At 42.4% G+C, this 16869-nt stretch overlaps 1 protein-coding gene across 1 annotated transcript in view; it reads left to right on the top strand.

Moving 5' to 3' along the window:
• LOC141054931 (pecanex-like protein 2) overlaps positions 1–16869 on the top strand; it is a 2173030-nt gene that overhangs the window by 1048198 nt on the left and 1107963 nt on the right. The window contains exon 16 of the mRNA XM_073551818.1: positions 1270–1372. Coding sequence (XP_073407919.1) covers positions 1270–1372 — 103 coding nt within the window. The remainder of the gene's footprint in view (positions 1–1269; positions 1373–16869) is intronic.

Genomic DNA, 16869 nt, shown 5'->3' with positions numbered 1-16869 from the left:
TTTTTGTCTGTTTTTCTGTGTTGAATAAAATTTGACTTGTTTATGCTATCTCCTGCCTAGCATTATTCCACAATCAGTGAGCACCCTGACACCTTGCACATGGAGAGATGGGTGCAGTGTAGTACTCACTTCTATTGCTGGGATTCCCTCAGTCTCTGTCACTCCAACCTCTGGCTCCCTGGTTCCATGAAACACCACAACATCACAGCTCTTTTCCAACAGTTGAACCTTACTAAATGGCAAGGCATCCATCACATAAGCAGCACAGTTCATACGGGGCAACGTTTCCTGTTCTTTCCCTGCTTTTTGGGCAGACTCTAGTATCTGTCATTTTTCTTTCATTACTCTCGGTGTTCACGGCCATACATCTAGCCTGACTTTGTCCTGTCTGCGCTTTCGTTTCCTCTGCCATCCAGTCAGCATCTTTGGACAGTTCGTGTCCCATCTGTACCTTCAGCATCACCAGCTCTGTCAGCCCCTTGTCCTTCCTGGGGATGATCCTGTTGAGCTGGTGCCCGACTGCACTATTCTCCAGCCTGGGGTCCCTTACTGCCATCCACAGCCTTACTCCCATGGCCTGTAACTGTCTCTCTGTTTGTGTCCTGCCTTTGGGCAGACTGCTCAGGCATCTGATTCTAAACAGGAAGTGCCTTTCCTATATCTCCCTGCTCTGTGCTGGTCTGCTCTGTGCTTCTCCCATCTACTTAACTCCTTGCTGCCTGTGCTTAAACTAATGTCATTTTCTATCCTAGTCTCTATCTCCAATGTTCCCCCTTCTATTCTAACCCTGCTATTACTCTATGCTAAATTCTATCCCTCATCCTAAACATATACACAGTACATGCAGATACAAGGCATCACAGTGCATAAACATTATGCTACACATTAATAACAATGAGATGCCACAGGTAATCGTGTGAACTGTGTCCAGGGGAGAGGAGGCACTTTAGGTTCCCCGCTACCTCCTTACATTCCAACACCTGCCACCAGCTGGGGCAGCGTTTGTTTTACAGGATCATTGCCTTGAGTAAGCCTCTCATAGTTTATTGAACTTTAATCCACAGTATCTGCCTCCATAGATGGACTCACTTAGGTCAGTGGAATATACTGCGTATTATTTGAGAACATTGAGAACAATATATTGATCTCCAACAGATCTCCTTAATTATGTAATTAATTAATGCACAGTATTTTAAATATAAAAACAATTATAGATGGTGAACAATCTCTTTATTTTTCTTTTTAATAGAAATTTGTCTTGTATTTTAGGTCATTTATTAGCTACAGATGTTTTCCCAAGTGGATTCATGAAAACGTGATAAGTTCTGCAAATAGTGAAGATCCTTTACCGGGAAAAATGAAAAGCTCTTTGGTAAATATTTTTCATGCTAAATGTTTGTGTTTATTAGACAATATGAGTTTTTTTATAATATCTGTAATCATTGCAGCACCCAAAGTAGCTGTTATGGGGCCCTAAGGTTAAGGGGCCATTTAGATACATGTGCATTGCTCTATTTTGCTGAGAATAGCATGTTACTAGCTATCTGCTATTTAGCAGTTCTATATGGGTTTTATAATATTTGGCACTATTATGATTTAAACTGTTATGGTATGTTCATAAGTGGTGTTTTTGCGGTGGTTTTTGCTGCGTTTTTAATGCAAATTTTCAGCTGCATTTTACAGTAACAGCAAAGTCTACACAAGTGGTCAAAATTGTTGGTACCCCTCGTTTAATGACAGAAAAACCCACAATGGTCATAGAAATAACTTGAATCTGACAAAAGTAATAATTTTATATAACAAGTTTGTCCAACAATCTGTAAAGCCCATAAATGGGCAGCACTTTCTTGATACAATAATGATCACAGGGTTTGTTCCTGGAATTAGAGAACAAACCAATTGAAGTGACTACACTATAGATTTAAAACATATATTTATTCAATAATTAAAACACATTAAAATTTACAGGAAAGAGGGGGTACTGGAAAGTGGAGGCTTTTACTAAAGTCCTTAAATGGATATATAGCCGCAGGTATACATCTACAAAATATCTCTACACAAATGAAAAACTTGGACCCTATCAAATGCACAAATAAATTAATTAAATAGGTATAAAAAAAAATTACCAAATATGTCCATATAAATATACATAAAAAATAAAATGACATCGTTATATAAATATACATATTATCCTTATGTGGATCACAGCTGATTGAAAATAGTCGAATACTCCAGAAGATAAAGAATTTCTATAAAGGAGGTAACCATCCAATTCCAGGTAAGCTCACATGAAAGAGAGAGGAATCAGATGACCAATGAAACATTGCTGAAACCATAAGACCAAGGTTTCTAAAGAGGATGCATCCCAATCAAGAATAAGAGACCTCAACGAAAAAAATCAAAAAGAAGAAATATAATTAAGTCAGTATCACCAAAATTACTAACCATAAAAACCAGAAAACAACTCCTCATTCAAACCGCTAGGTGACATGCTCTTTAGGTTATAAATCCACGAGCTTCACGACGCAGGAGTTCCTTCGTTGGTTTCCCACCCCAGATATTATTGTGAACTTGATCTACCACCCTAATATGTTTTCCATGATGTTTACTTGCATAGTGTTCAAGAAAATGTGAAGCTATTGAGGTAATAGGCTTACACTTTTCTTGGTCGCCCTTCCCTTTGCCAATATTGGAGATATGTTGTTGTATCCTTCGAAGAACCTCCTGACTTGTTTGACCCATATAAATCTTTGGACATTGCCAAATCAGAAGATAGATCACATTTCTTGATCGACAATTAGAGTAGAATTTTAATTTTGATTGTTTCTGGTGAAGTAGAAAGAGTAACACTATCAGTGGCAATCATGTATGGTCAAATAGTGCAACTTCCACAAGGAAAAGAGCCTGAGAGGCGACTGCCTGTGCCTAACTTAGTAGTTGGTCTTTTAAAATGTCTGGCAGTTAAATAGTCTTTCAAATAGTCTTCCAAGAAGTACTTGGACTTGACTGAGTGCTGTTTCCAAGGTAAGTTGTATGTGAGGGACAATTTGAACTATAGGAGCTCCCAGGACAGGAATTTCCCCCCGTGAGGCTTGTGCTAACATGCTGGAAAGCATGGAGAACTTCCTGCTCCATTGTCCCTTTAATACAGAGGTGTACAACAGGGTGAGAGCTTCCATTGGTTGGCAGCAGCTGGCTACTCTGTTCTATGGTGAGTGGGCCTATGGAGCGTTCGGAGACCTTGGGAGAAGGGACCGAGTTACTTTATTCATAGTCAGCGCAGTGGTCAGGTACTTCAAGTGGAAAGCACGAGTTTTAGTTTCGACGCAGAGTAAAATCCTTCATGTAGATGAAGTTTGTAGCAGCATCCTAGATGCCCTGGTGAAGGTATGTTCTCTGGAGTGTTAAAGACTGGGTGCCTGGAAGGGCGGCCAATTTCTGGAGGGGTTTCTCCTTCGGGGTGCCTTAGTCCGTTAGTACTCCTATATCCTGGTGGTGGGCTGATGTCTTTGCACCCTTGATTTTTGATTTGTATTTCTGTCTACTGAATAGGAGGTTTGCAGGCATCAAACTTGAGCCTTGGGTGGTGAGTATGTAGGTTGTGTTCTGTAATGTTGGATTTATGTATCTGTATATATTGTGTATAGTTGTATAATAGAAGGTCTTAGGTTGGGTGGGGGGATTGGGGGATGGGGGGTTCAACAGCGGTGATAAGAGACTGATCTGGCCTGGCCCAGGCCCCACCTAGGGAAAAACTTTGGAGCGTGACCCTAGCTCGGAGAATTACTGAACTTTGTGGCCAGAGCTGGATCAGGGGTGGTGGGATAGTTAGTGTAGCTGTGTGTTTATGCATAGTAAAACCAAAAATTAAAAAAATTTTTTGTTAATTTTGTATATTGTGTTGTATATAGGTTTGTTGTAGTATGAATGTGGTGGTGTAATGGGGTGGCTGTAAGGTAAGGCAGCGGGACCAGTAGGTATTTGTTCTGTTTGCGGTGTTGTATAAAATTCGGTTTAGTGTAATGTTTTACAGTTGTGGCCAAAAGTATTAACACCCCTGCAATTTTGTCAGATAATACTCAGTTTCTTCCTGAAAATGATTGCAAACACAAATTCTTTGGTATTATTATCTTCATTTAATTTGTCTTAAATGAAAAAACACAAAAAGAATTGTCCTAAAGCCAAATTGGATATAATTTCACACCAAACATAAAAAAGAGGGTGGACAAAAGTATTGGCACTGTTCGAAAAATCATGTGATGCTTCTCTAATTTGTGTAATTAACAGCACCTGTAACTTACCTGTGGCACCTAACAGGTGTTGGCAATAACTAAATCACACTTGCAGCCAGTTGACATGGATTAAAGTTGACTCAACCTGTGTCCTTGTGTGTACAACATTGAGCATGGAGAAAAGAAAAAAGACCAAAGAAATGTCTGAGGACTTGAGAAACCAAATTGTGAGGAAGCATAAGCAATCTCAAGGCTACAAGTCCATCTCCAAACACCTGAATGTTCCTGTGTCTACCGTGCACAGTGTCATCAAGAAGTTTAAAGCCCATGGCACTGTGGCTACCCTCCCTAGATGTGGGCGGAAAAGAAAAATTGACAAGAGATTTCAATGCAAGATTGTGCGGATGTTGGATAAAGAACCTCGACTAACATACAAACAAGTTCAAGCTGCCCTGCAGTCCGAGGGTACAACAGTGTCAACCCTTACTATCCGTCGGCGTCTGAATGAAAAGGGACTGTATGGTAGGAGACCCAGGAAGACTCCACTTCTTACCCCGAGACATAAAAAAGCCAGGCTGGAGTTTGCCAAAACTTACCTGAAAAAGCCTAAAATGTTTTGGAAGAATGTTCTCTGGTCAGATGAGACAAAAGTAGAGCTTTTTGTGCAAAGGTATCAACATAGAGTTTACAGGAGAAAAAAAGAGGCATTCAAAGAAAAGAACACGGTCCCTACAGTCAAACATGGCGGAGGTTCCCTGATGTTTTGGGTTTGCTTTGCTGCCTCTGGCACTGGACTGCTTGACTGTGTGCATGGCATTATGAAGTCTGAAGGCTACCAACAACTTTTGCAGCATAATGTAGGACCCAGTGTGAGAAAGCTGGGTCTCCCTCAGAGGTCATGGGTCTTCCAGCAGGACAATGAGCCAAAACACACTTCAAAAAGCACTAGAAAATGGTTTGAGAGAAAGCAATGGAGACTTCTAAGGTGGCCAGCAATGAGTCCAGACCTGAATCCCATAGAACACCTGTGGAGAGATCTAAAAATGGCAGTCTGGAGAAGTCACAATTCTAATATCAGGGACCTGGAGCAGTTTGCCAAAGAAGAATGGTCTTAAATTCCAGCAGAGCATGGTAAGAAACTCACTGATGGTTACCGGAAGCGGTTGGTCGCAGTTATTTAAGCTAAAGGTTGTGCAACCAAGTATTAGGCTGAGGGTGCCAATACTTTTGTCTGGCCCATTTTTGGAGTTTTGTGTGAAATGATCAATGTTTTGCTTTTTGCTTCATTCTCTTTTTTGTTTTTTCATTTAAGACAAATTAAATGAAGATAATAATACCAAAGAATTTGTGTTTGCAATCATTTTCAGGAAGAAACTGATTATTATCTGACAAAATTGCAGGGGTGTCAATACTTTTGGCCACAACTGTATATTGTTTCTATTGTATATAGGACGGTGTGAATGCAGTATGGGGTTGTGTTGTGAGTTCATTTTCCCCTTCACCGTCGATGTCTGATGAACTCCCTCTTCTGGTGAAGGAACGTAGTGAGGCTGATTACCAAACACCTGATCTGGTAGATGATGACTGGGTAACAGGAAATTCTGACTGGATATAAGGCAGCCGACGCCCTTCTGAGCCACTGGTGATTTCTCTGCTGGATTCTTGGAGACCAGTCTGATTCCTGCTTCCCAAAGATAAAAGTTTTTGCTCTGCTAGTGAACTTATTAGTTTTTTTTGTTTACCTTGTTTTTTGGAGTTCAGCCATCCCCGGTCGGGGGTGTGCTGAGTTCCATTTTTGTCTCTGATCAGTTTGTCTCTTTGCTCTGTCTTCAGAATTTACCTGAGTGCTATATAGTCTTTTTGAAGTCCTAGCAACTTCAGGGCCTGTTTTTCCTATCAGACGGTTGGGAAATTTTTTGGTAGGGTTTTTTACGGATTGTAGACAGCAGCTTTTCTATCCTGTCCTTTTTAGTTAGCTTGGGCCCCATCGTTTGCTCAACCTATCTTTCTATCTGTGTTAGTGTTTTCATCTTGCTTCACCGTCATTATATGTTGGGGCTGCCTATTGCTTTGGGGTCTGCTCTGGGGCAGTTTAGATTTCCCCTTTCTTTCTTTAGGCCTGTTTAGTTCTCCGGCTGTGATCGAGGGGTCTAGGGCATCATAGGAACCCCCCACGGCTACTGTTAGTTGTTGTGGATAAGATCAGGGGTCTGCAATCCGATAGCTACCAACCTCTCCGGTTTTCTGGACTTAGCTTGTATTTTTGTTTTTTCCTCCTTCGGTGACTCATTCATAACAGGGTTGTATATAGTAGTTTGAGTGAAGCAGGACAGGGGTTTTTTCATGATTTTATACTATTTATTATTTCACAGGGATATTCATGTAGTTATGTTATTTTGTTTCTTCCCTTCTTAGTTTTGTATTCTTTATTTTATCTGAATTTTTCTTTTTTCCCAGATTAGTAGGTCATGAACCTTCCCCATTTTATTTCCATTTCTGATTTATTTCTTTGTAATTTATGTCTGATTTTGTCATCTGATTGGAGTTTTATTCTTATGTTTATGTTCTATTGTGTTTTATCTTGGAATGTATCGCAGTTGTGTCATGTGAAGTATTTACATATAATAAAAAAGACCTACAATCTTGGAATCAGTGAGTGGGCCTGTATATATGGCTGCAGATACTCCCTGTGCTCTTTGGTGACATGGTGTGTATCACACTCAACATGGTCCAGAGGAAGCGAAGGAAAGAGTCATCTCAGGAGATTAGAAAGAAAATTATAGACAGACATGTTAAAGATAAAAGTTATAAGATCATCTCCAAGCAGCTTGATGTTCCTGTGACTACAGTTGCACTTATTATTCAGAAATCTAAGCTCCATAGGACTGTAGCCAACCTCCCTGGACGTCAGGGCTGTGGAGTCGGTAAGCCAAACCTGCGACTCCGACTCCTCAATTTCCCTTACACCGACTCCGACTCCAACTCCGACTCCGACTCCACGACTCCGACTCCGACTCCCACACATATTGCTTATATTAAGTGAAAAATTTATTGTAGTACAATGTGAATCTCAGACATTTAATCATTTTTATGATCCAATAATCAAGATATTTAGATAGAACAGAATATATATTGGTGTACTACCCGGTTTTCATTCTTTTTGGTACAGATACGATATGGATAGACAGATATGGATAAATGGATAGATAGAGCAGATTTCTAATCTGCTTTTGCTATTGAAAACATTATCTATGAGCTCAAAAACCTTTCAGGTGATGCAGTTTTTTAAAAAGATGATCAGCTTTTGCAGCTGAAAAACGTATCCTCAAAAAACACGCTGTGTGTGAATGTAGCCTTAGATCAGGAATATAACAGCCATTTATAGGACATTTCATAACTTTCCCAAACTCCTATGAAAAAATATTCAGCACATCCTGCATTGAATTACTGTACCCAATTTATTATATATTTTAGGAGTCGGAGTCGGTCCATTTTATACCGACTCCAACTCCGACTCCGACTCCACCAAAATGAGCACCGACTCCGACTCCGACTCCGACTCCACAGCCCTGCTGGACGTGGCTGCAGGAGGAAAATTGATGACAAATCAAAGGGACGGATAATAAGAATGGTAACAAAAGAGCCCATAGAAACTGATAAACAGATTGAAGGTGAACTTCAAGCTCAAGGAACATCAGTGTCAGATCGCACCATCCATCGTTGTGTGAGCTAAAGTGGACTTCATGGGAGATGACCAAGGAGGACACCATTGTTGAAAAAAAATCATAAAAAAGCCAGACTGGAATTTGCCAAACTACATGTTGACAAGCCACAAAGCTGCTGTGAGAATGTCCTTTGGACAGATGAGACTAAAATGGAACCTTTTAGCAATGCACATCAGCTCTATGTTCACAGATGGAAACATGAAGCATATCAAGAAAAGAACACTGTCCCTACTGTGAAACAAGGAGGAGGATCTGTTATGTTCTGGGGCTGCTTTGCTGCATCTGGCACAGGGTGTCTACTGTAGAATCTGTGCAGGGTGCAATGAAATCTCAAGACTATCAAGGGATTCTAGAGAGAAATGTGCTGCCCAGTGTCAGAAAGCTTGGTCTCAGTCTCAGGTCATGGGTCTTGCAACAGGATAATGACCCAAAATACAGAGCTAAAAACACCCAAGAACGGCTAAGAGGAAAACATTGGACTATTCTGAAGTGGCCTTCTATGAGCCCTGACCTAAATCCTATTGAGCATCTTTGGAAAGAACTGAAACATGCCGTATGGAAAAGGCAACTGGAGCACCCCGCAGGGCCTTAGGTTACTCGGTCCGGGCTGGTCAGGCTCTTAGAAGGGGATGTCACGGTGGCAGTGACCTGGTCCGTGGCCCTGGGCGTCCAGTAATTAAATAGAGGAAAGTTGTGTGATGTATAATTGTGACGCCACCCAGGGCCATGGGCCGGGTCACTGCCACCATGACATCCTCTTCTAAGAGCCTGACCGGCCCGGTACTGAGCAACCTAAGGCCCTGCGGGGTGCTCCAACTGGCGTCACGAACAGGATAAACAGATTAACAAGTTAACCAAATAACTCTTCTTCCCTTTGTGGAAGGCACTTTTCTAAAAACCTGATGTAAAACCAAGATGGAGCACCTTAAGAAGTGCTAACTTTTTACATTAAAAGTTTTGGGTTATTCACCGTTCATAACCTCAGTCTTTCTAAGAACCATAAAACAGACCTAACCAGGACCATAAAACAAACCTAACCAGGTAACTTTATACATTTGTTTAACACTCTACACTTTTACTCTGACTTCTTTCTTTAAGGGTAGCCTCCACATTTGCTGCTCCCTGGCTGGGTGGGTTCATAGACACAGGTCACTCTGGGTGACACAAAGATTTTATGTTCGATGAAATCATGCACCATTAGGTTGTGTCCTGCAATTGGAGTTTGGATCGCCTGGGACCTGGTGCCATTTTTAACCCTTGGTACAGTTGACCCTAGTCTGGGTTCTTTGCCTGCAGGGGCAGCAGATCTGTTTTTCCTAATGTTTAGGGCATACCAGCACCGTCTTCCCAAGTGGCGGGTGTAGCTGACCTCATCCCCAGGATAAAAATCCCTGTCTGGGTGTCCCTTGGAAAGACGTGCCTCTACATCCCGCTGGGTTATGAATATATCGTTCACCATTCCTGGCTCATGTATGAAGCCCCAGCCCAGTTTTAAGTTAAATTCAATTACCTTGTCTTGGTGTACGGACCTCCGGCTCACACCTCTGCCCTTGTGGATCTGCTGTTTGGCCCTTTTGTCCTGTTCCTGCATGTCTTGTCGTCGGGCTGCACGCTGCTTATCTTTCTCTAATTGTCCCCCGGGTTTTTCCACTTGAAGGCCACCTGCTGCGCCTGTACTGCTGGGGATATATTTTCAGGCTGCATCATGCATTGTGGCTTTTCCAATTCCGCTGCCCTGCCCCATGCTATGCTATAGTGAGCCCATCCAGGCGTGTGGGCTGCGGGGACAAGCAGGGGACCCAGCAGGGTGTCGGTAGACCCATTATCTGGGTCAGTTTTAGCTTCCAGACCTGATGGTTGGACCGGCTCCGACTCCCTGTCCTCCACCACGGTCAGAGTCAAGCCTTGGAGCTGTTGACTCAGCTCACCCTCAGCTGGGCCTTCGCCTCCCTCCAAGTAGCACGCCGCTGCCATTGTCTCACGTGCCACCACTATTACCGCTACTTTTTCTCTGTTCTTTCTCCTGCTTCGTTTTATCACTTCCCGGGGGCGTGACTTCCTCTCTCCCCCATGCTCGTCACTGCATGGCCAGGGGTGGGCCGTCCCTGCTGACGGACACCTCTTCACCCCTGGATCATGCAGGCAGTGGGCGGGCATCTTTTTCTGCTCACTCTCTCTGGCCTCTACGAATGCTCTTCCCTCACAGCGCACACACGCCTTGTCACTCTGTTATGGCAGTTTCTCTCTCAGCTAGTGCACGCTGTCTGTGATGCAGCAATCTAACCAGTGCTTGGTAATGGTGATACAGTAAACAATGGCGCAGTTATGGCGATCACTTATTAGCACATGAAATTCTTATCATTTAACACAAATAATGCTCTATTAATGCAATAAATCTCTATTTACACTGAATAACTAAACTTCTGGCACACTATACATGAAAGCTTCTGGCACTCACTATGTTGCAATCTCTGGCACACAGTACCCAGCTTTGCCAAGCTCTAGGTACCCAGCTTTGCTGAGCTCCAAGTGCCCAGCTTTGCTGAGCTCGATGATCCTGTTTGTGATGCCAAAACGGAGCACCCCGCAGGTCCGGGTCAACTCGGAACTGGGCCTTTCAGGCTCTTTTCAGGGTGGAAGTGTCACGGTGGTGATGGTGACCTGGTCCGTGGCCCTGGGTGTCGAATAAAGAAGATGGAAGTTCAAATGAGGGGGAAGATGGTGGGATAATTAATTGGGAAAAGGGGAATCGTGACGCCACCCGTGGTACTCTGCTAGGGTAGGCGACGCTGCTATGCAGATCATCTGGAACGGTGGTGCGGCAGCAGCAAAGGTAGTGTAGCTCTCCACGGGCAAAGCTGTGTCCCAGGGCAGTTAAGATGGTGCTTGTGAGCCGGTGACGGTGATGGTGAATGCAGTGTATGGCAGGCGAGTTGTAAATGACACCAAGGACACAGGTGCAGTTTCAAGGTCTTTACTCACAGTTCCTGCATGCGGTAGCCCACTTGGTATTGTATCCCCCAAGGGAGGGATCCGGCAAACCCCCAGATAGATCAGGAACACCTTTTCAAGACTCCTCTTTGTGTTCACCTCACTAGGCCACATCGACTCTCTCTCTCTCTCTCTCTCTGCGCTGATCTCCTTACTCTCCTGTCCTGTGCCTTCATAAGCAGTGTCCCCAATCCAGCAGCTTCGGACCTTGCCGGGCGACGTGGGTCAGACCCCGGGGTCCTTTACTTCCACAGCTGCCTTTTTGAGGAATGCTCGTGGATTTGGCTGTCGCACTACAGCCTCCGGCTTACTAGTTGAGTCTTGTTCGGTATACTCTGCTAGGCTTAGGGGCCGGCTCCCTCACTCTGGCCTAGTCCTTCCTTTCCAGGATATGGGCCCCACGGTTGCCTTTCGCACTACTCGTGCCCCTAGGACCCCTTCTTTCTCGCTTAGGAGCTTTTTTCCTTCTAAAAGGTATCTCTCTGACTTTATTCTCTCCACATCCGTCCTGCTTATCTGCTGTCCTTCCAGTGACTACCAACTCTCTGGAAAGATCTATTTACCTCAGGACTAGCTCCTCCCACTCACTCTTCTGATTGGCTGTTCTAAATCACTCCACTTCCTAAGCTCCTCCCCTTCTACTTATCTTCCCCACTAACTCCCCAACACCCTTTCCTAGCCAGTCTGGGATGAGGCCATCCTCCCGAAGGGTACACTCAGCTGCCCTGACTAAACTAGTGTGTGTTGGATGCAAGTGTTAGGAGTCCTGGGTGGTGATCCCTCCTTACCTGAGGGTGGGATACCACACCTCTGGATGAGGAGCACTACTTCTGTGGCGACCGGACCCTAAGAGGCGCCACATAACCTTCAAACAGGAGACAACTGGAGCAGTTTGCTCTTGAGTGGGCCAAAATACCTGTCGAGAGGTACAGAAGACTCATTGACAGTTACAGGAATCATTTGATTGCCTCAAAAGGTTGTGCAACAAAATATTAAGTTAAGGGCACCATCATTTCTGTCCAGGCCTATTTCTTGAGTTTTATTTTCTTTAAAAATTCTGTGGAAGCATAGTTGAAAAACAAAGTCTGAATTTTATTTGTTCATCATAGATTTTTTATTTATTATTACTTTTGTCAGATTCAAGTTAGTTCTGTGATCATTGTGGGTTTTTCCATCATTAAACGAGGGGTACCAACAATTTTGACACGTGTGTGTGTGTGTATAAGATCTCAGAAATCTCATGCACACAGCTTGGTTTTTTGTCCTCAGTATTTTGTGCTTTGATTGTTTTTTGCAGAAGAGACCATGTCACTTCTTTCGGTGTTTTTTCAGCATTTTTCACTCATTGAAAATACTGGTGGTGAAAAAAACGCTGAAAAAACACAGGAATCAAGTTTAGCTGCATTGTTTGTGCCCAAACCTTATGAAGTTGTACATGATTTTTTTTTTGTCACTAAACTTTATCAGCATGCACACGAGACAAATGTAGCATGACAAAAACAGCAAAGAACGCATAAAAATGCAGCAAGAAAATAAAGAAAAAACTGCTTTTTGTCTGCAGCTTCACTTGCCAAGAGAGCAGGTTTTGCTGCAGAAAATAATGCAGCAGAAAATAATGCAGCAAAAAAGACACGTGTGAACATAGCCTTAACCCCTTGACAACTTTGGATGTACTCAGCTACGTCATGGTCGGAGGGTACTTACCGACTTTAGATGTCCTGAATATGTCCAGGCGATTTTGCATGCATGAAGCCTGTGTGCACGATCGCCGCTGGGTGTCTGACGATTCTGATAGCTGACATCCAGCTCTTAGTGCCAGGAGCAGTGCCCACACTGCTCCCGCATTTTAACCTCCTAAATAGCAGCATTTAGCAAGCAGGCAGAGGGAAGAAATCCCCTCTGCTCTTGAATCAGAGACCCGATGACATCCAGGTCACCAGGCTATGCAGAGCATGGTCTCAGAGGCTTGTCAGTTCAGCAGTGACAGTCATAATCCAAGCGAACAGACACATGAAAGAAGTCCCATAGTGCAACAAAGTAAAAAAGTAAAAAAATGTAAAAAAAAAGCAAACTTTTTTTTAAATCAGAACATAGTAAAAAAAAATTTAAATATATTGTATTGTATATAAAAAAAAAATAAAATAAACAAAAAAAAACATATGTTTGTTATTGCCGTGGCCCTGACAACCCACCCCACAAAGCTGTCCCACTAGTTAACCGCTTCAGTGATTACTTGAAAAAAAAAAATTAAAAAAATGGGGGAAAAACATGCTTTTTCATCATATTACTGAATAAAAAGTGGAAGAAAACATGATCAAAAAGACGAATGTGAATAACATTTCCCGAATTGTTGGTTTTTGATCACGGTCTCCCAAAATTCTGAATTGAAAGCAATCACAAATTTTATCTGATGAAACACAAAACTAATATATTTGTCAACTCATCCCACAAAAAGCAAGCCATCACATGAATCTGTCGGATGAAATATGGAAAAATTATAGCTTTTAAAATATGGCAATGTGAAAACTAGCTTTTGCAATAAAAAGAACCTTTTTTAGTGTGTGACAGCCGCCAGGCAAACAAAACAATACAAATCTGGCATCACTGTAATTGCACTGACCGAAGAATAAAGTAATCTAATCACTTATACTTCAAAAGAAACGATATAAAAAAATAAATAAAACCAATTCTTCACATGCTGTTGATTTTTTTCATTCTGTCTCTCAAAGATCGCAGTAAGGTTCAGGGCACATTTATCCTGCACTCTATGCTGAGCGCTTACACCTGGGAATCTGTGTAATACTCTGAAATATGTGATTCAGACGGAATCCATGGCGGAAGATTCCCTATAATAAGACAGATGGAGGCCCTGTGGATGCTGTCTGACCTATGATCTGGCAGTGTCTACCACAGTTTTGTGCACTTCTAAAGGAAGGAAAAAGCTAAACAAAGGCCAGACTGAGTCCAAAGTAACTCTGCTGCCTCATTACAGTGAATGGATCCCTCGGGGGTTTCTTCTGAATCATAAAATGTAAAATGTTCCCAATAAAAGCTTCAACTTAATCCACAAAAATATCAATTCCCCACTCAGATCCATCATCTGTCAATGGAAATATAAGGGGCTTCCATGTTACTGGTAGCACAAAGGCTCTGCAAAAGTATAATGGCTCCTCACACCCCAAAAGAAATCCAGCAAAATCCCTGGTTAGACCACACATGTAGAACTGTATACAGTTTTGGGCACCAGTGCTCAGGAAGGATATAATGGAACTAGAGCGAGTACAACAAAATTAAGGGGATGGGGAACTACAATACCCAGAGAGATTAGCAAAATTAGGATTATTTAGTCTAGAAAAAAGATGACTGATGGGCGATCTAATAACCATGTATAAGTATATAAGGGGACAATACAAATTTCTCTCCAAGGATCTGTTTATACCAAGGAATTTGACGGTCACAAGGGGGCATTCTCTGCATCTGGAGGAGAGAAGGTTTTTCCACCAACATAGAAGAGGATTCCTTACTGTTAGGACAGTGAGAATCTGGAATTCCTTGCCTGAGGAGGTGGTGATGGCGAACTCAGTCGAGGGGTTCAAGAGAGGCCTGGATGTCTTCCTGGAGTGTAACAATATTGTATCTTACAGTTATTAGGTTCTTTAAAAGGACGTAGATCTGGGGATTTATTATGATGAAATATAGGCTGAACTGGATGGATAAATGTCTTTTTTTGACCTTGCTGACTATGTATGTAAATTATGCACTCTCTAATCTAAATGCACCCCTCCCTTCTGTGCCTAAACCACATTTAGCATCCACCTGCTTGGCATTTCTGCAGCGCTGAAAACACCTCAACGGACTGGTCACTACAGTGTACTGGTCATTACAACGGCAGTTTGCAATTTTCACTCAGCAACATCCACTGCTGGTTGTTTCTGGAAAATACCCATGGAGTCAAAATGTCACTACACCTGTAGATAAATTCCCAAAGGGGTATAATTTTCAAAATGGGGTCACTTGAGGTGGGATTTGCTCTTCTAGCACTTAGGGACTCTGTACAGTATATGGAGTCTGCAAACTATTCTAGGAAAATCTGCGCGCCAGGAAACAAATAACACTATGTCCCTTCCGAGTCTCTCTGTGTAGCGAAGCAGTACTGTACAGTCACATATGGGATATTTCTACATTCAGCAAAAATTGTGGGACAAATTTTAGTGTCATTTTTACCCATTTCTCCTTGTTAAAATGAAAAATCTGGGGCTAAAATATTTTTTTTGTGGTAAAAATGTAATTATATTTTCTTCACAATTCAATGGTATAAAATTCTGTGATCCACCTGTGTTGTAAATATGATCACTACACCCCTAGATGAATTCATTGAGAGGTGTAGTTTGTAAAATGGGGTCACATATGAGGAGTTTGCCACTTTCAGTAGAAACTGTAGTACAAATTATGGTGCCACTTTCACCCACTTCTTGTGTGAAAATGAAAAATCTGAGGATAAAACAAAATTTTTGTGGTAAAAATGTAGTTACTTTTTTCTTCACTGCTCAATGGTATAAAATTCTGTGGCCCACCTGTGATGTCAACATGATCACTGCACCCCTAGATGAATTAATTGAGAGGTGTGGTTTGTAAAATGGGGTCGCTTATGGGGGTTCTGCAGTTCTGGGACCTTGAGGGCTCTCCCAGTGGGTCATGGCACCCACAAAAGATAGCAGTAAAATCTACTCATAATAGAGCACTAATTCCCTACTGAGCTTTCCCAATGTACAAGTCCATTTTTTCCTGTTAACCCTTATAAAAATTAAAACTTGGGGCTAAAACAACATTTTAGTGGTAAAAATGTAATTTTTCTTTCTTCACCGCCCAATAGTATAAAAATCTGTAAAGCACAGGTGGTGTCAATAAAATCACTGCACCCCTAGATGAATTAGTTTGGCAGTATAATTTGTAAAATGACTTCACATATTTTTTTTTTTCCTGTTCTGGCATCTGAGTCTCTGCCAATGTGACAGGGCACACTAACAGAGAACCAAATGAGTACAAAAATGCCCAAATTAAACCAATCATCAATAAAGTACACACAGAGCTTAATCTTGTGCAAAATGATATAAATGTTTTATTCGAAAAATTCCATTTTATCCTCTAAAAAATCAGTAAAGACAAAATATGAGACATAAGATATGGAGAACAATATGACCAAACACCCAACATCGATATATGGTATCATGGCTAGATAAACAGTCTAACGGTGGCTCTTCTATATAGGGTTAAAGGGAAGAGAAATTCCAATTCCTAATCAGGCACTCGTGTTTGAACTACCAATCCAGATGTAACACATTATAGTGCCATAGGTATATAGGATCATTATAAACTCATTGCCAGGCACAGTGGCCCACCAATCAACCCTAAGGTATTAAATTCTGAGCTCACATCAACAAACCACTAGTCCACATAGAACGAAGATGGTTCTCTTACCCATAGTGGTGGTCGGGAGTCCCGCCAATACCCCTACGCGTTTCGCACACAAGGGCTTCCTCGGGGGGCTGTATGGCAAGTGACATGGCTGAGGGATCTTTTATAAGGGTCACTACATCAATGCAATTTGAAAATTATGTGCGCGCGGCCATTTGCAGCCGGCGCATGCGCAGTGTGCACGGCAGTCCCGCCGCGTCACTTCCTGCCATCCCAGAAGTCGACATACGTCAGAGTCCGCATGGTAACCATGGGGACCCAACTGCTGTGCCGACGCCAAGAGGATGCCTTCCGCCAGGCAGCAGGCGCGCACACCGTGCATGCGCTCAGCGCCGCCGCCATTGTTATCCAGGGTACTAACAAACATTAAAAACGCCACCATTATGTTATGGCAAACCGTAACCTGTGTTCTATGGTCACAAAGGACAATGAATACACATCAATTC

Source organism: Dendrobates tinctorius, unplaced genomic scaffold (genome assembly GCF_039654945.1).
Source record: "Dendrobates tinctorius isolate UK_male_01 unplaced genomic scaffold, ASM3965494v1 ptg000181l, whole genome shotgun sequence".
In the NCBI taxonomy this organism is placed as follows: Eukaryota; Metazoa; Chordata; class Amphibia; order Anura; family Dendrobatidae; genus Dendrobates; species Dendrobates tinctorius.
This window is presented reverse-complemented; position numbering and strand designations above follow the sequence as displayed.